General features: G+C 59.4%; 12 protein-coding genes across 12 annotated transcripts; 7 read left to right on the top strand and 5 right to left on the bottom strand.

Moving 5' to 3' along the window:
- Positions 1–16: 16 nt before the first annotated feature.
- OT_ostta03g02790 (Cullin repeat-like-containing domain) lies at positions 17–2,353 on the top strand (the record flags this gene model as incomplete). The annotated part of the gene is made up of 1 exon (XM_003078141.2): positions 17–2,353. The coding sequence occupies one exon, from the start codon at positions 17–19 to the stop codon at positions 2,351–2,353; it is 2,337 nt and encodes a 778-aa protein (XP_003078189.2).
- A 129-nt stretch (positions 2,354–2,482) lies between these two features.
- Positions 2,483–3,076, bottom strand: OT_ostta03g02780 (unnamed product; the record flags this gene model as incomplete). Its single annotated transcript, XM_003078140.2, has 1 exon — positions 2,483–3,076. One exon carries the CDS (start codon positions 3,074–3,076, stop codon positions 2,483–2,485), a length of 594 nt encoding a protein of 197 aa, XP_003078188.2.
- A 245-nt stretch (positions 3,077–3,321) lies between these two features.
- OT_ostta03g02770 (Ribosomal protein S6, eukaryotic) lies at positions 3,322–4,570 on the bottom strand (the record flags this gene model as incomplete). Its single annotated transcript, XM_022984775.1, has 3 exons — positions 3,322–3,927; positions 4,084–4,206; positions 4,565–4,570. 3 exons carry the CDS (start codon positions 4,568–4,570, stop codon positions 3,322–3,324), a joined length of 735 nt encoding a protein of 244 aa, XP_022838503.1.
- Positions 4,571–4,896: 326 nt separating this feature from the next.
- OT_ostta03g02760 (Origin recognition complex, subunit 5) lies at positions 4,897–6,435 on the top strand (the record flags this gene model as incomplete). Its single annotated transcript, XM_003078137.2, has 1 exon — positions 4,897–6,435. The coding sequence occupies one exon, from the start codon at positions 4,897–4,899 to the stop codon at positions 6,433–6,435; it is 1,539 nt and encodes a 512-aa protein (XP_003078185.2).
- Positions 6,436–6,705: 270 nt separating this feature from the next.
- On the top strand, positions 6,706–7,752 carry OT_ostta03g02750 (Zinc finger, CCCH-type; the record flags this gene model as incomplete). Its single annotated transcript, XM_022984774.1, has 1 exon — positions 6,706–7,752. The coding sequence occupies one exon, from the start codon at positions 6,706–6,708 to the stop codon at positions 7,750–7,752; it is 1,047 nt and encodes a 348-aa protein (XP_022838502.1).
- Positions 7,753–8,065: 313 nt separating this feature from the next.
- On the top strand, positions 8,066–9,679 carry OT_ostta03g02740 (Basic-leucine zipper domain; the record flags this gene model as incomplete). The annotated part of the gene is made up of 1 exon (XM_003078135.2): positions 8,066–9,679. One exon carries the CDS (start codon positions 8,066–8,068, stop codon positions 9,677–9,679), a length of 1,614 nt encoding a protein of 537 aa, XP_003078183.2.
- A 103-nt stretch (positions 9,680–9,782) lies between these two features.
- OT_ostta03g02730 (Cation efflux protein) lies at positions 9,783–11,105 on the bottom strand (the record flags this gene model as incomplete). The annotated part of the gene is made up of 1 exon (XM_003078134.2): positions 9,783–11,105. The coding sequence occupies one exon, from the start codon at positions 11,103–11,105 to the stop codon at positions 9,783–9,785; it is 1,323 nt and encodes a 440-aa protein (XP_003078182.2).
- A 92-nt stretch (positions 11,106–11,197) lies between these two features.
- On the bottom strand, positions 11,198–12,127 carry OT_ostta03g02720 (unnamed product; the record flags this gene model as incomplete). The annotated part of the gene is made up of 1 exon (XM_003078133.2): positions 11,198–12,127. One exon carries the CDS (start codon positions 12,125–12,127, stop codon positions 11,198–11,200), a length of 930 nt encoding a protein of 309 aa, XP_003078181.2.
- Positions 12,128–12,785: 658 nt separating this feature from the next.
- On the top strand, positions 12,786–13,391 carry OT_ostta03g02710 (unnamed product; the record flags this gene model as incomplete). The annotated part of the gene is made up of 1 exon (XM_003078132.1): positions 12,786–13,391. The coding sequence occupies one exon, from the start codon at positions 12,786–12,788 to the stop codon at positions 13,389–13,391; it is 606 nt and encodes a 201-aa protein (XP_003078180.1).
- Positions 13,392–13,519: 128 nt separating this feature from the next.
- On the bottom strand, positions 13,520–15,028 carry OT_ostta03g02700 (F-box domain; the record flags this gene model as incomplete). The annotated part of the gene is made up of 1 exon (XM_022984773.1): positions 13,520–15,028. The coding sequence occupies one exon, from the start codon at positions 15,026–15,028 to the stop codon at positions 13,520–13,522; it is 1,509 nt and encodes a 502-aa protein (XP_022838501.1).
- A 108-nt stretch (positions 15,029–15,136) lies between these two features.
- OT_ostta03g02690 (unnamed product) lies at positions 15,137–15,530 on the top strand (the record flags this gene model as incomplete). The annotated part of the gene is made up of 2 exons (XM_022984772.1): positions 15,137–15,310; positions 15,483–15,530. The coding sequence occupies 2 exons, from the start codon at positions 15,137–15,139 to the stop codon at positions 15,528–15,530; spliced, it is 222 nt and encodes a 73-aa protein (XP_022838500.1).
- A 312-nt stretch (positions 15,531–15,842) lies between these two features.
- OT_ostta03g02680 (Peptidase S54, rhomboid domain) lies at positions 15,843–16,703 on the top strand (the record flags this gene model as incomplete). The annotated part of the gene is made up of 1 exon (XM_003078129.1): positions 15,843–16,703. The coding sequence occupies one exon, from the start codon at positions 15,843–15,845 to the stop codon at positions 16,701–16,703; it is 861 nt and encodes a 286-aa protein (XP_003078177.1).
- Positions 16,704–16,783: the final 80 nt, after the last annotated feature.

The following is a 16,783-nucleotide window of genomic DNA, read 5'->3' as shown; positions in this document are numbered from 1 at the left end:
GCGCGCGTCGAGAGCGATGGGCGACGATGAAGCGATCGAGCGCGCGCGCGCGGCGTCGACGTCCGCGATCGAGTCGACGGACGCGCGAGAGCGAGACGGCGAGAGCGACGGACGCGGAAGCGCGGCGTTGGGGAAGCGACGCGCCGACGGGTCGACCGGACGCGCGCTCGAGCCGTTCAGACATCGCGTGAGGCAAGATCCGGAGTTTGTCGAGAGCACGCTGCGCGCGTTGAGGGATGGGACGACGAAGCTGTTGCGGTTGGAGACGAGCGGGTTGTCGTTCGAGGCGCTCTACGGATCGGCGTACGCGCTCGTGTTGAGAAAGCAAGGCGACGCACTATACGATGCGATCTTCGGCGCGGTAACGGATCATCTGTGTCAACACGTCGCGATTAGCGTCGCGAACGTTGCGGCGGAGGGAGATGTGGAGTTCTTGAAGGCGCTCGAGACTGGGTTTTTGACCCATCGGAAAGGGACGCAGATGCTCGTCGACGTGTTCAACTATCTCGATCGCGTGCACCTGCCGAGGAGTGGGAAGGCGAACTTAGAGCCTGTTGGGAAGCTCTCAATGACTCTATGGCGCGAGTGCGTGGTGAGAAATCCGAGAATTAAGCGACGAATGCGATCGTGCGTGTTAGATTTGATTCGTCGAGAGCGAGACGGAGAGCGCATTGACCGGGATACTCTGCGACAAGTCACGGACATGCTTCTTGGTCTGGGCGAGTCTGTGTACGTGGAGGAGTTCGAGTCGAATGTTTTAGAGGAAACAAGATCGTACTACAAGGCGTTGGCGCAAAAACGCATCGATATCGATGATTGTCCAACGTATCTGAAGCTGGCGGAGACTAGGATCGACCAAGAGAGGGATCGGAGCGAGGCATACATGGCTCCCACCACGACCACGCTGCTGGTCGCCGAGGTACGTCAACAACTCCTGAAGGAAATGTCACAATCGCTCCTGCACAACACCACGAGCGGGATGGTTCACATGCTTCGAACAAGTCAACTTGATAGTTTATCTTGTCTTTACAAGCTGTTCTCCGCCATGGATGACCTTGAGGGGATCCGAGACTTGATGTTCGAGCACATCAAGGATGTTGGGAAGGGCATAGTAAACGATTCAGAAAATGAAAAGAATCCGGCGCAGTTCGTGGAGGAGCTACTGAAGTACAAGGGCAAGTACGACGACATCTTACGTGTGGCTTTTGCGAACAGTCGCGTCATCGAATCACAGTGCAACCAGGCGTACCAGTACGTGGCAAATTTGAACCCGAGGTCGCCCGAGTACATGTCGCTTTACTTGGATCAGGTACTGCGTAAGTCACCGAAAGAAATGAGCCAAAACGAGCTCGAGAATATCTTCAATCGATCTATGGGACTGTTCCGTTTATTCCACGAGAAGGACGTCTTCGAGGGTTATTATCGCTTGCACTTGTCCAGGCGTCTGCTCAACAAGCGCTCAGCCAGCGACGATAATGAGCTCGCGTTCATCGCACGTTTGAAAGACGAATGTGGATACACGTTCACGAGTAAGATGGAGAGCATGTTTAGCGATATGCTCACATCTGGTGATTTGAACAGGGAATTCCACGAAACCAAATTTGCCTCGGGCACGCCGCTTGACGCGAGCTTCTCCGTGCTCACCACAGGCGTGTGGCCCATGAGAATGCAGAAGTCTCACCCGTTCTTGCCTTCAGAATGCGAAGCAGCATGTGCCGCTTTCGAAGCGTTCTATCTCGGTCGTCACGCGGGGCGTAAGATCTACTGGCAGTCAGCCATGGGTCAGGCGGAGATCAAGTTTACCGTTGCGAGTGGCGAGTATGATCTCATCACCAGCACACGCCATATGTGCGTGTTGATGCTCTTCAATCGACACAACGTGTTGACAACGGCGCAGATTTCTCAGCTCACATTGATGCACGATGACGAGCTCAAGGCTTGCTTGCAAGCGCTCTCGTGCGTCAAGGGAAAGAACGTCCTCAAGAGAACGCCCGACGGCAAGGAGGTGCTTCCAACCGATACTTTTGAAGTGAACGAAGACTTCTCATCGAAGAGTTCCAGAGTAAAGATCTCCACGATTTCTTCCAGACGAGAGAACGACCACGAACGAGCCAGCAAATCACGGCAGCTCTCCGACGATCGCAAGTATCAAGTCGAGGCCACCATTGTTCGCGTGATGAAGACGAAGAAACGACTCAGTCATAACGACATCGTCGTCGAAGTGACTGCTCAGGTAAAGAATCGGTTCATGCCGACTCCAGCTGACATCAAAAAATATATCGAGGGTCTTGTCGAGAAGGATTACATCAGACGCGATCCGAATGATCGAAGATTGTACGAATACGTCGCGTAGAGATGCACCGTTCAAGAATTGTAACCAACTGTATCTACCGGTAGTCATACCTTTTCGGCGAAAAATGTCTGCCCTAGCTTATCTCTTAAATACATTAGCTAACTACTACCGGTACCTACAACGCATCTATCAGACATCGTCGTCGCTCAACTTCACGGACGTCTTGAGCGCTCTCGTGAAGATGGCACTGTTTTTCACGTTCAGTTGGTCCCGAACACCCACGAGCTCGTCCGCCACGTGTGTCCGAGCTTGGATGATGCGCTCCACCACGTCTCTCGGAGATACTTCGCGTCCTTTCCTCAACGCTGCCTCCTCCGCAGCGTGTCCCGGAACACTGCTTCGCCTCGGATCCTTCACCCGTCGCAGCGGTTGCGCTGCCAGACCGACCAGCCAATCATCCATGCTCGCGCTCTCGCTCAGGTTGAACGGGTTCTGGTGAATGTAGTCGTGCAGGAACATGTGCATCTCCCCGTTCGACTCCTGTAAGTAATGAAGAACGTTCTTCAGGGCTTGTATCGTGATCAGATCGAGGAATTTTCGCTCGCTCTGGGTGTAAAACGGCGTTCGGTTCTCATCCGACGTGTAGTCTTCGTCATCCATCGCGTTCGAGTCGCCGTGTCCACGCGCGGGAATCGAACGCTTTCCCCTCGCGTGGTGTCCCCAGGTGCGCGCATGGGTCATCGCGCGCGCGATGGGCCCGCGATCGTGCGCTGGGATGGACATCGACGATCGGGACGACGCGGAGTGGCATTCAGAGGACGAAAGTGGGGGCTTTGGAGGAGCTGAGGGGGAGAGGTTGGAATCTGTTTCTTCGCCTCGATTACACGTCTCGAACGCGAGGAAGAAGTTTAAGCTGCTAAGCTTTAGTTTGCGACGCTCGCCGCCGTCGCATCAATCTCCGTCACTGAGTACACCTAATTCACCACCAAACTCTCGCTCAAAATCACCCTAAGAAGTCTTTGAGAAGTTTACGCCTTCTTCGCGACGGAAGACGCGCGGCGCTTGGCGAGAGATTCGCTTCGGCGCTCGCGTTGCTCACGAAGACGAAGGGCGAGGAGCTTGTGGTATTCCGCAGCCTCTGACTTTGACTTGGCTTGCTTGGCCTTCTTGGCCGCTTGTCGCGCGTGCTTGCGCTTGATGACGAGCGGGGTCACGAGGCGTTGGATCTTCGGAGCCTTGGACTTCTTCTTGCCCGTGGCGGATTCGAATTCACGGCGGTAGGTGTTGACGTATTGGCGGACGTCATCTTCTTTGGTCAAAGCGAAGAGCTTACGAATCTTGCTCGCACGCTTCGGACCACGGAGACGCGGCACTTCGGTATCGGTGAGGCCCGCGACGTCGGCGTCGCCTTGCTTGACAATGACCAAGTTCAACACGGCAATGTCTTGGGAGACGATGCAACCACGGCACGCCTTGCGTCGGCGTTCACCCTTGCGTCGGCCGTGGCCGCGGAAGCCGCTCGTGCCTTGGGACATGAGCAAGAACACACGTTGGTTCGTCAACACGCCTTGCTTCATGCCGAAGCCTTGCTTGTCGTTACCACCCATGATCTTGAAGACGTATCCCTTCCATTCCTGTGACTCGCGAACGCGATGAGCGTAAAAGTCAGTCCACTGTATCATTTCTTTATGTGCCCTCCAACGCTCGTTCGCGTCCGCGTTCGATCGCGCGTTCGATCGCACGCGCGAAAAGTCGCATCGCGCAAAGCCCTAAACGCGAGTCACACGTACATCGCCAAGGTCGTCACCCTCGACCTCCGCGGAGATGCGCTTGTCGTAGAACGCGCGGAGCTTGTTCTCGTCCGTGATCTCGATCTTCTTTTGCGCGCCCGTTTGCGGGTTCGCGATGTTGAGCTGCGAGTCACGAAGCGATCGCTGAGGTTAGTCTTCGTTCGCACATCCATCGCGTTCGCGGTTTCCCTCCGTCCTCTTCGCCGTTTCCTCGAACGGCCGACCGTTTGACGGCGACTTAACGACGCGAAAGAAACCATCCTATCCACCGCGTCGTCGCGCCACCGCAAGGTCCACCACGCCGCCGTCATCGCGCGCGTTTCGCAACGCGCGCGATCGCTCAGCAGGGTTTCTCCCGCGTCCGCGCGTCGCCGTCGCTTCCGGCGCGTCCGCCGCGCGACGCCCGCGCGCGCGTCGCGTGCGCGGCGAAGACGAGGGCATCGCAACGTTCACCGCGCGCGAAGGCTCCAGGCACACGCACCTTCATCTCGAACGAAGCGTCGGTTTGAGAGGTCGATGCGACCGCGTCGCCGTCGGCTCGTTCCAGACGAGGTCTGTGCCGACCGTGACTGTTTTAAGGACATCGCGCTCAGGATGCCCGTATACGATCAGTTGCGATGTTGCGATTCGAAAATGACCGCGAAATGTCTGTGAAGGCATTCGCGTCACGTTTATACGTACTGGCCGGACATTCGGCGCGAGCGCGCGCGACAGCTCGCCGTGGTCGCTCGGCGTTCAAACGTCATCGCGCGCGCGCCGAGGTCGATGACGGCGTTCGTCGACCGTGCCCCGCGCGCGTCGAACGATGACGCGATGCGCGAGGGATATCCCTCGATCTCCGACGAGATCGTAGATCCGATCGAGCGCGACGAGGATGGATTCATCGCGAACACGTGCGCGCGGTGGGCGGGACGCGAGCGCTCGATCGCAGCCTTGGTGAAGGCGCTCGGTGGGTCCAGGGACGACGGACCGGCGATGTACGCGCACGGACCGCCGGTAAGCGGGAAGACATCGATCGTGCGAGAGGTGATGTTGAGGAGTGAGCGACCGCACGCGTTCGTTTCGTGCGCCACGGAACATAGCGCGCGACTGCTCTACGAAGCGATAGCGGAGGAGTTGACGCCGTATCTGATGGAGTGCAGCGAGTTTTTGAGAGAAGCCAGCGCGGAACAAGTGAAGAAGGCGATGAAGTGCGATAGGTATAGCGATTTAGTGGAGATTTTGCGGACGCATCTCCCGGCGAGTCCGTCCGCGCGGGCGTGTTACGTCGTCGTCGACGAGGCGCAGCGGATGTTACAGTGGCGGGGAGAGCCCGTGGTAAGCGCGCTGCTGCGCCTGGGGGAGCTGAGCTGTCGGAAGGTAATCGTGATATTCATCGGTGAGCAGGGATGGGACACGTTTTGCTCGGTCGCGGGGACGACGCCGTACGAGGGTGTGTATTTTCCCGCCTACTCAAAGGACGAGTTGCGTTTCATCTTACTGAGAGAGCGTCCGATGGATGCGGACGAGATGATGTACAACGGCTTTTTAGGAAACATGCTGGGGACGTTCGCGGCGACGTGTAGAAATTTGCGCGAGCTCCGCGCGACGCTGACGCCGCTTTGGATGCAGTACATCAAGCCATATGATGCAGCGATCGCTCGAGGCGAGACGCCGCCAGAGCCTCGTCAGCTTTACGCTGCGCTGAACGCTAAGAGAGCGCCAGCAAAGGTACAAGATCGAGCGAATGAGCGAGAACGAGAAGGCACGACTTCAAGACGGGACAAGCCAAACGTGCACACTGGCTTGACAGTGCCCCTAAGCGCAGCCGCCTTGGCGCTCGGCCGAGGCGAGTGGCCCGTGGCGCAAGACGTCGCCGGCAGTGGCGCAGGCGGGCGCCTGGATTTTGAGATCCCGAGGCTGACCAAGTTCCTGCTTCTCGCCGCGTTCTTGTGCTCGCACAACAACGACGACGTGGATAAGCGATTGTTTGGAGGGCAGATCGAAGGCCACGTTGCTCGAACCTCACGCACTGATAGAAACGCGGGAGAGCGCGAGCGCGCCGCCGCGGCAGAAGCGGCCGTGGACACCAGGCGAGTGTTCAAGCTCGAACGTCTGATCGCGTGGTTTCACTTCATCACGCGCTCCACATGCGACGAGCACGGCGCCGAGGTCGCGGATCTCGAGGAGGAGCTCCTGAGCGCCGATGTCTTCATGCAAATATCAAGCATGACTCAGCTTGGCCTGCTGTCGATCAATCGCGGGAGCGCGATGGAGGGCGGTCTGTACCAGTGCAACGTTTCTCGCGATCTGGCCGAGAAATTAGCGCAAAATCTCGGGGTCAATCTGCCAACCTACCTTCGATATGTGTAATCAGAAGAAAGACTCTCGGCGATGAGAATACGAAAAGACACAACTGACACTCCGAGGCTGCGAACTTCTCCACCACTGTTCGACACACACGCGCGTGCGAGGGCTAGAAAGCGCTCGAAACTGACGATTTATTCTCGGTATAATCAATCACGCCTCGTCACGCGCGCCCGGACCGACCATACGTGGTCGACGAGCGCTCGTTCGCGTGCGCGCACAGTGCCAAGTAGACCCGAGAAGGTGCGCGCAACGAGAGCAACGTAAGCTCAAGATATGCGTCGATCGAGCGAGGACCATGGGCGAGATGACGACATAGCGGCTCTATTCGACGCCTCAAGCGAGCTCAACGACGTTTTCTCGTCCATGATCGGTGGGTACCCGACCGCTCGCACGGCGAGTCCTCCGAGAACGCCTCCGAGGACGCGTGTGACGATGTACGACGAAATTCCTACGGCGGAGGTTCTCAACGCCCCGCAGTCGCCGATGTACGCTCATTATGGCTCGCCTACGCTAGTACAGTCGCCTCAGCGCGCACCCGGATCGCCGTACGGGACGCACGAGCACGACGCTGAAGGCCATGTGTATCGTTCTCTGCAAGACGATTTGCTGAATGAGATGTTTCGTCTGAATCTCAGTCCAGGGAGTCCGGGCTCGAGCTTTGGCGTGAATCTCACTCCATCGCAATCGCCCGTGTACGGTGGATACAGCGATCATCGAGTCGATAGTGGGCGATCTCTCAGCGCGTCTCCAGCATACGGCCAGCACCCATCATCGCCGAGCACTGGATCCCCCAAACAACAGCACTCCCTATACAAGACAGAGCTCTGCCGAAGCTGGGAAGAGAGTGGGACCTGTCGATATGGATCTAAGTGTCAATTCGCTCACGGTCGAGACGAGCTCAGACCGGTGCTGAGACACCCTAAATACAAGACGGAGGTGTGTCGAACGTTTGCCGCTCAGGGGAGCTGCCCGTACGGATCGCGCTGCCGTTTCATCCACTATCGCGCGCCGGAGGTCGAGGGCACGACCGTCACTCACCGCACCGCTCTATCGGCGCTGATGTCCGGGAAGTCACCGAACGCACACACTGCAGATTGGAGCGACACGTTCCTGGCCACGCCGGCGCCGCTCGATCCGAGACCGGCGACTCGCGCTGCTGCTCCGCCGGACAGCCCCGACGACTCTCCAATCTCCGACGAGACCGCCGATATCTCCGACGCCATCTCTGACGACCAAGCGGATGATTTAGATTTACGTCGTCTACCCATCTTCGCATCCATCGCGGCTTCGCCCGACCGAGACATATTCGATCGGCGCTGAGCCGTCGCCGTCGCCGTCGCCCCACGCGTTTAACGCTTTAACCACTTCGCGCGCTTCTTCGCGCCCATAGTCGCCTCAGTGATCGTCGAACATTTGTAACTGAACGATGTCGCTGCTCTCGTCCACTCGCTCGATCGATCGCCATCGCGTACGCGCGTGCGATCCGCGCGATCGCTTCCCGTCATCATCTCTCATCGGGAGTCCCCTAACGACGAGTCACGACCGTTCGCAACACCGAATTGCAAAACGTCACGTCTTCCGAGACGCCGCGGCACCTCGAGGCGCGCGCGCGATTCCGTCGCCCTCAACGTAGATGACGCCCTCGACGCGGCCGTCGACGCCGGACTTGACGACGACCGAGGTCACGATGCTCGCGAGCGCTCGAACGACCCCGGAGATGAAGAAAAAGACGCGCGATCGCGAACGCGCCGTCGTCTCGGAAGATGAAAGAAATTCTAAAATATTCTTCGATGAACTTCCCACGCCGTCGACGAGTGAAGCACGGGCTGAGGCGAGCGAGAAGCCCGTGGGGTGGACGAGTGGGAGCGATTGCACTGATACGCCGTGGGAAGACGGCGAGTCGGCGGCGGCGGTGGAGGTTGCGGCGATGGATTCGTTTTTGGAGAACCTGGTTGACTTGCCGGTGGACGGCTTGGTCGGAGACGCAGGGTTCTTGGAGGATTGTTTCGGTGCTCTGAGTGGTGAGGAGAGGTCCCAGCAAGAGTTGAGTGCGTGCGGGCTCGTCAAAAACGGAGAGCGATGGGAGGACGGAGCGTCATCGTCGAGGGCAACCGCGTCTGGAAAGGACGTCACGCCGACGGCTTTGGGTGAGACTGAGGAAGAGCGGCGAAAGAGACTCGATCGCAACAGAGAGAGCGCGCAGAATAGTCGCGCGAGGAAGAAAGAGTACGTTTCAGACCTTGAGAAACGCGCGAGGGCGCTCGAACAGCAGAACATGGAGTTGCAGACGATGGTGATCAATCTCACAAACGAGAACCACGCGTTGCGAGTGAATTTGCAAAGCGCCGGGTACTCTGTGCCAGCTATGATGGTGCCATGCGTGTACCAAACAATGACGCCGAAAATTCCACTCCCACCGATGAACGTACAAGACACCGAATTGACGGACCCACCGTCGCCAGTGCCGCTTGAGAAAAAGCCCGCGAAGCGTCGAAGACAGACCGTGGTGGCTTCCGCGACGGCGGCTATGCTTGGCGTCATGTCGGTCGTCGGTCTGGTGTCACGCGACGCTGCTCCTACGAACAGAGTTCCCGAGCACTCGGTCAGCCGACGTTTGTTGGCCCTCTCGGGATCTCCGGTGGAGGAACACTTGGTCAAAGTTGGGATCAACGTCACGTCCCTTCGCGAGGAAATGGTAAAGAACGACGACGAACGTTCTTTCGCGTTGCCAGACAGCACCTCGTCGGGAGAGGTTTCGCTTTGGGGCGACATCACATCGGATGGTCGCGTCGTTAACGTGCTCAAGCCAACGGACGCAAAAGACCCGTGGTTCAGCGCTTTCAATGCGGCAGGGATGCAGAACCATGTGAACCTCTTGAGCCGAGTTTCTTGCACGGAGTTGTTCAAATTTACGGGCGCAAACGAAGGTGGCGTCGTTGCTGCAAGGGAAGCGGAGACGAGTGCGTGGAAAGATGAGGAGTCACGACAAAAGATGGAGCGTAAGAAGTACACCGGGGCCATTCCGATGCTGAGCGGCAAAGAAAACTCAACGAGCTTTTCCGATGGAGGTCACGAAGAGATAGACGGAAATTCGCTCGTCAGCGTGCTTCTGCCGCCGCCTATCGAGGGCGTGATGCAGCAACTCAGTAAACTCTTCGTCGTAACGTACAACAAAAGAACGGCGGATTACACAACGCACTCCTGTTTGATGCCTCAACCGATGACGACGGCACACCGTCACATGTGACGGAACTGAGATATATTGTCAGGGGTTGAACGAATGTACCGGTACCAGTAGACTCTCGCTCAAATCCTTTGTGATAGATCAGAATCAAAATTCCTACTCGTATTCAGTGCTCTGGTTGATGTTCAGACTCAAAATCGAGATGCACAAATGCCCGCTCCACGTCCTCCATGCTCTCGATGCGGTTCTGCAGTTCCTCTCCGATGTCGTGCGCCACCTTAAGCGGCATATCCTCAGCGAGTACGATGTCGACTTCGACGAAGAATTTCGGACCGAACGTGTACGCACGGATGGTGTCGATGAGGACGATATCCGGGTGATGGTTCCATGCGAGGTACGTGAGCTGCGCCAAAAACTCGGGAGGCGCGGTCATGCCTACCATGGATCGAATGTTCTCCATCGCCGTCCCACTCCAGTTATAGATGATGAACGTCGCGAGCAAAATCGCCCCGAGAGGATCCACCCAGTAGTAAAACCTGTCGCCCACGAGCGCCGCCGATAAGCCAATGGTGTTCGTCAACACGTCGTTTCTATGATCCTGCGCGTACGCTTGCACCGACGGGGACTTGCTCTTTCGACAAAAAAGGAACAGCAAGAACTTCAAAACTATCACACCAACCATGATCCCGATTGTGAGCACCAAGTGCTCGAGATGATGCGTGTGCTCGGCCCCTATGAGCTGCCTGATGCCCTCGATGAGCACCTGGAACCCGAGCGTGCCCATGATGCAACTGAACACGATGATCCCTAGCGGTTGCATCCGACTCTTCCCGATCGGATACATGTACTTGTTTTGCTGTCTTATCTTCTTATCCGTCACAAACAGGATCATTCCGCTGATCAAGTCGAGGCAGCTGTCCATCGCGCTCGTGATGATGCTCAGCGATCCGCTGCTCACCGCCGCGAACAGCTTCACCCCCAACAAGATGATGTTCGCGTAGAACGAAACCATCAGCGCCAGTTGCGCCTGTCGATCCTCTCTCTCCTCATCCTCCGTCTTCCCGCGCGACTCCTCGTCCGAGCGTCCGCTCGTTCGCTCCAAGAAGTGCTCGAGCTCTTGGAACTGTTCCACGAGCTGATTCTGCTTACGATAGTAACCCTGCAACTGCGGGCTCGCCTCCGTCGCGGCGTGCCTCGTCGTCGTTCGTCGACGAATGGTCTGTCCGCCCGCTCGAGCGCTCTCCGCGCTCGCCGCCGCGGTAGCTCGCGGTGCGCCGAGGGAGGGTTCACGCGCTATGCGCGAGGCGAGTTCGTTCGCGTTCAGTCGCCAGCTCGCGTCGCCCTCGGCGGCGTCCGCGCCGTCGATGGGCGGCCGAGGCGATCGCGGAGGTTTACTTGACATCCACGCGCGCGATCGAGGGCGCAGAGGGGCGGCGCACGCGCGCCAGGCGTCATCTGTGGAGGACGCGTCTGTTACTTTGTACTTCATAGATTGCGTTCGACGATGAAGGTTGAGCGAGTTCAAAAAAATGTGTATTGATAATGTGCGCACCCACGAGCGTGTTCTGTGGTACTTACGTCTCACCAAACCTTTTCCTTGCCGCCGTTTCTCGCCTTTTGAATATTCTTCATCATCGTGCCGAGGACGCCCCACACGATGGCGAGGAAGAAGAACGCGATGACCATGGCCTTGTTCGCGAGTCTATTCATGTGTGCCGTCATGTCCCAGCAGCACGATTTGTTCACGGTCGTCTCCCCGACGAGGACGTATCGAGTCCCCGAGGTCACGGCGTTGGACCAGTGCATGAGCTGCGATCCGTGCACCGTGGTTCCCCCGATCGGCTGCGCCGGGATGTCGTGATCCTCCAGCTTGTGCACGCCCCCATGCGGTACAGAAAACGCCAGACCCTCGAACACGCTCCCCCCACCCTCGTACTCGGTGACGTTATTGAGCGAAACCACAAACGTCATGTGTCCCCCGTCGCGGTGTCGCGACGCCCGCGGAAACTCCTTCGCGTCGTACCGCACCACGTACCAATCATCGTCCTCGAACTTGAGATGATCATCGATCACGCACTGCTCCCGAGCGAGCGGGATCAACGTCTTCTCGTACGCGCTCCTCAATTCTCTCCGCACGCGTTCGCTCAGCGCGCTCGCGTCCACTTGGCGCGTCTCGTCCAATCCGCCCCACACCTCATCCCGTTCGCGTTCCCACCCCTTGCGCTCCGCCACGCGCAGGGCATCTTTCAGAATATCCTCCGCGACGTCCGCGGGAAACGCCTCGGCGTACGCCCGCGGCGCGCACTTCCACCTCGGGTCGCTCAGGAGCAAGCACTCGCACTCGCCGTTCGCGGTGGCGAACCAGTTCCCACCGCCGATGCGCTCCTTGAGCGTCTTCGCGCGCGCCACGGCGGGCATCGCGCACGCGATCGCCCCCGCGAGCGCCCGCGCGCGGCGTCCACGGCGCCCCATCGCGCCCGTCCCGGGGTGCGGAATATTCGAAAACGTCATCGCGCGCGCGCCGTGCGGCGTCGACGCGGCGGGACGATATCCATACATGGGTCTCTTTAGGCGTACACACCGGCTCGGACGTCCGAGAAAGAGACGTACACGCATCCTCGGCCGGGGATGTACGTACACGTACGTAGTGTATGAGATACATGTCGATGAGAGAGAGAGAGAGAGACGTACGTAGTGTATGAGATACACGCCGATGAGAGAGAGAGACACGTACGTAGTGTATGAGATACACGCCGATGAGAGAGAGAGACACACACACGCACGTAGTGTATGGGATACATGGCGATGAAACACACACACACACGTAGTGGACGAGATCACATACCCGTGAAACGCACACGCACGTAGTGTACGAGATACACGGCGATGAAACACACACACGCAGCCCGAACGACCCCTCGCGGGGGCCTCGGCCCGCACTCGGCGCATCGCGCGCGCGATGTGCGCCCGCGCGCGCGTCCCGGGGCGGACGCGCGGCGTGCGACCGTCGTCGTCCGCGCGCGCGGGCGCTCGCGGGGCGCGACGGGCGCACGCGCGGGGACGAAAAACGCGCGAATGCGCGGTGTTCGTGACGGGTGACGGACGTGAGCCCGAGCGCGCGTCCGACGGGGTCGTGGACGACGCGCGAGGGATGAACGACGGCGACGAGATGGCGTGGGATGATGGGATCGAGCGCGGTGACGCCGTCGATGACGATGCGCTGTTGGCGGACGCGGCGGAGAATCCGTACTTTAACGACGCGTTTCGCGAGGCGCTGGAGGACGCGCGGCGGCGCCAGAGCGAAGAGCGGATGCGGAACAAGGCGAAGATCGACGATGAAGTGTCGCAAATAATGGCCAAGGTTCGAGCGGAGCGGGCGATGCGGGCGGCGGCGATGGGGCAGACGGTTGAGGAAGGGGGCGAGGGGGGGTCGGAGCCTGCGAAGGAGACCGAGCCGGAGCCGGTGACGCCCGCGGCTGAGGCGCCGCCGACGCCGTCGTCGCCGCCGCAGCGTCCCATGGTTCAATCGACGCCGACGCAGGTGGTATCCGGAGACTCGCAGTTCACGGATCTTCTCGAGCGACACATCCTCGAGATGACTGAGACGAGCAAGAACAACATCGCCAAGCTCACGAATGCAAAGGCCGCCGTTGAGGAATCTCTGGCGAACGAAAGGGTCCAGCTCGCGCGCTTAGAGATGCTCATGGATCGCGTTAAAAAAGAGTCGCGATATCGTCGCGCGGACGAAGCCTTGCGAAGGCGAAAACAACAGTAGCAGCCACAGTTAAAACTTATCGACAGAGTTTCATCATTGGCCGCGTGCCCTCTTATAAAGTATCGCGGCTTGTAAATTTACGTATTGGTACAACAAAGTGAGCACAAAGAAGAAATCGCAGCAGTCTACTAAAAGAAGTCGGGTGGCGGTCGTGGTCGACCGTCCCATCCAGGATTTGGTGGTCCAGGGAAACCTCGTCCCGGCGGGTTACGCAAGTCGGCGTCCGGATCCGGATTGTAAGGCAACCCTCCAGGCTGGGGCGGAAACGGAGGTCCGCCGCCCGGCCATCCTCCCCGAGGTCGACCGGGTCCACCTAAGCCTCCGCGACCGAAACCGGGAATCGGTCGCGGCGTTGGATTCGGATTGAGACCTCCGGGCCACATGTCGTAATCGCCGCCGATGATGCCGGGGACGTGACCGGGAAGGTGGCCCGGGTAAATGTCACGTTCGGGATCTGGTTCCAAGCCGTGGCGAGGTAAACGACCGGGCATCGGATGGAACGATTCCATGCGCAATCGCGCCTCCCGTTCAGCAGATCGGCGTATCGCGTGCTGGTTATAAAGCGAGCGAGAAGTAATCCCGCCTTGCTGCACATCGGTCATTTGGTCGATTCCAAAATCTTCTTGCAAAAGATTCGTCCAAAGTTCTTCGTCGGAACACACCTCGCGCAGTTCTCTACACGTGCACGCACTGTAAGCAAGCGAGTAAGCGTTCATCTTTTCTGCGATTTTGCGTTTGACATCCTTCGGAAGCGACATGAGCGTTCCCGGCGTCAGGACGCCAGCAAAGTGCGCCCGCGCGTCGTCAAAGACCTTGTTCGCCATGCCTTCTTTAACCTTTTGCCACAGCGACCGACAGCTCTCAGGAGTCAGATTCCCTCCGTTGACGTAATCGATCGCTCGAATGAGCGTGGCGTAACCGGGACCGCCATCTGTCTCCAATGCTCCGAAGAGCGACAGTTGACCGTCTACCGGCTGCGCTCGCATGGTACACGCGATCGTGTCCATCCCGTTCGGTCCCGTGATGCCGTAGCGCGCCGAGTAACATCCACATCTCGCCAAACCATCGCGAAGAGCGACGTCGCCGATCGTCTTCGCGCCCATGTCGAGCATCAGCGCGTGCGCCGCCAGGAACGCCAACTCCTCCGCCTCGAGCGGTCCTCGCCACTCCTCCATTACCGCTCGCATCTTCCTCGGCATCTCTCCCTCACCGTCACTCATCGTCACGTCCGCTTCCGAATTCACCGTCGTCACCGTCCGATTCGTCACCGCGTTCGCCGTCGTCGTCGTCGCTCTGTCTCCGCCCGCGCGTCCTTCGCGTCCCGCGTCGTCAACTCCGAACCGCACCAAATCCCCGTCGCGCACCCCGAGCGACCGAACGCTCGCGTTCTCCCTCGAAGGATCTCCTTCACCCAGATCACCGCTTCCGTTCAGCGACACTCGCACGTTCCGCGCGTCCACGTCGACGATTCTATCACTTTCGCTCGCTCGCTCTGAATCCACGCGCGCGCGTAAATCCCGTTCGACCAACGTCCTGAGCGCCTCCCTGAGCTCACCGAGCGTGCACGCGTCCGGCACCTCAATTCTCTCCGTTCCGAGCGCGCGCGCGCGGTCGATCGATCGCACGCGGACGCGCATGCGCGTCTCAAACTCGCGCGCATCCGCACGATTGTCACACCGAACGCTAAACCTCGCGCCATTCCTCGTCACACCTCGCCGTGCACGCCGCGCGCGCGCCCGCGAACGATGGCTGGGAGCGACCCGACGGGGGTGAAACAAAACGCCTTCGTCGAGGCGAACGGATACGCCCGAGAGGTGGTCGAACGCGGATTTCGTTTGCGTCCGCGAACGATCGGACTCTTCGCCGTGTTCGGCGTCTTCGTGCCGACGATGATCTACAGAGGAGCCGTGATGGACTTCGTGCGTGCGGCGAGGCGACGGTCGAACGCCCGGTGGCGTTGCGCGCGACGGTGGAGCGACGCGCGAGGGAGAGACGGAGACGCGACGCGCGCGATCGGGACGCCAGGACGAGACGCGGACGAGACGCGAACGGAGAGACTGACGATCGCCTCGGGTCTTCGATCGATGCCAGGACGCGAACGACGCGCGGTACGGACGTCCGAGGAAGAAGTTTTTGTGAGCGCGTCGTCTCGCGCGACGCGCTGAGAGAATTTGTAGTGTAACTTGATAGTCGAACCGCGTCGACGCGCGCGGCGGCGCGCTCGGCGTTCGCAGTGTGCGACGCGCGTCTCGGCGCTCGCGCGCGCGTCTGGACATGCGCGGCGCGTGCACGGTCGCGTCGCGCGTCGCGCGATTCGCGTTCGAGCGCGCACGCGCGGACGTCGCGCTCGAGATGCACGCGATGCGTCTGTTCGCTCGCGAGACGTCGAGCTCGACGCGCGATGCGTGCGCGCACGTCGCCGCGACGCGAACGAGGGCGGTGACAACGACGATGTCGTCGGCGTCGGCGTCGGCGTCCGGGTTCGCGGCGAGCGCGAACGCGAGGAGCGCGAGGAGGGGGACGCCGGGCGTTTCGGGCGCGTTTCGGGCGTATCGAGCGCCCCCGCCCGGGTTCATGGGAAGCGCGTTCGGCGGCCGACGCGGGGGTTTCGGAGACGAAAATCAAGCGCTGTGGGGCTTGATCGCGGCGAACGGCGCGGTGTACTACGCTTGGGCGGTGAGCGAGGACACGAGGTTCATGCGGAAGAACTTCATGGTGAGCGAAGAGGCGCTCGCGCGAGGGCGATATCACACGATGCTCACGTCGGCGTTCTCGCACTTCGATCTCACGCACCTCGGGATGAACATGATTGCGTTGTATTTCTTCGGCAAGAGCGTGTGCGAACGCTTCGGAGGGAGGTACCTATTGACGCTGTACTGCGTCGGAGGCGTCGGCGCGAGCGTGGCGCACGTGCTTTGGTGCCGGCAACAGCGTCGCCGAAGAGTGACGAGATACAAAGAGGGACGAGGAAATATTTTTGATCGAATGGATGCGTACGTGTCGAGGTTCATCGAAGAAAGAGGTGCGAGTCGTGGGTACTATTTCACGCCCGCCGCGCTCGGAGCGAGCGGCGCGGTGAACGCCATCGTGGCGTTTGAGGTCCTACTATATCCATTTCGAACCATTCTGCTATACGCGATTCTCCCGGTGCCGAGCATCTTATTGGGAGGATTGTTCTTGTTGCGAGACATTGTGGGGATCCAGGATTCGCAAGGTTCTGGCGTCGCTCACGCCGGTCATCTTGGTGGAGCGGCTGTCGGCGCCTTAGCATTCGCATCGATCCGCACGCGGCTTCGATGGGGTAGGTACTGAATAGCTCACTTAGCACATAGAAAATATTGTTTCACATCAGTACCGGTACCGGCATCGAGGTACTGTCAGGGTGGCGCGTA

Source organism: Ostreococcus tauri (genome assembly GCF_000214015.3).
Source record: "Ostreococcus tauri WGS project CAID00000000 data, contig chromosome 03, whole genome shotgun sequence".
Taxonomy (NCBI): domain Eukaryota; kingdom Viridiplantae; phylum Chlorophyta; class Mamiellophyceae; order Mamiellales; family Bathycoccaceae; genus Ostreococcus; species Ostreococcus tauri.
The sequence above is the reverse complement of the archived record's forward strand: the minus strand, read 5'-3'. Positions and strand labels throughout refer to the sequence as shown.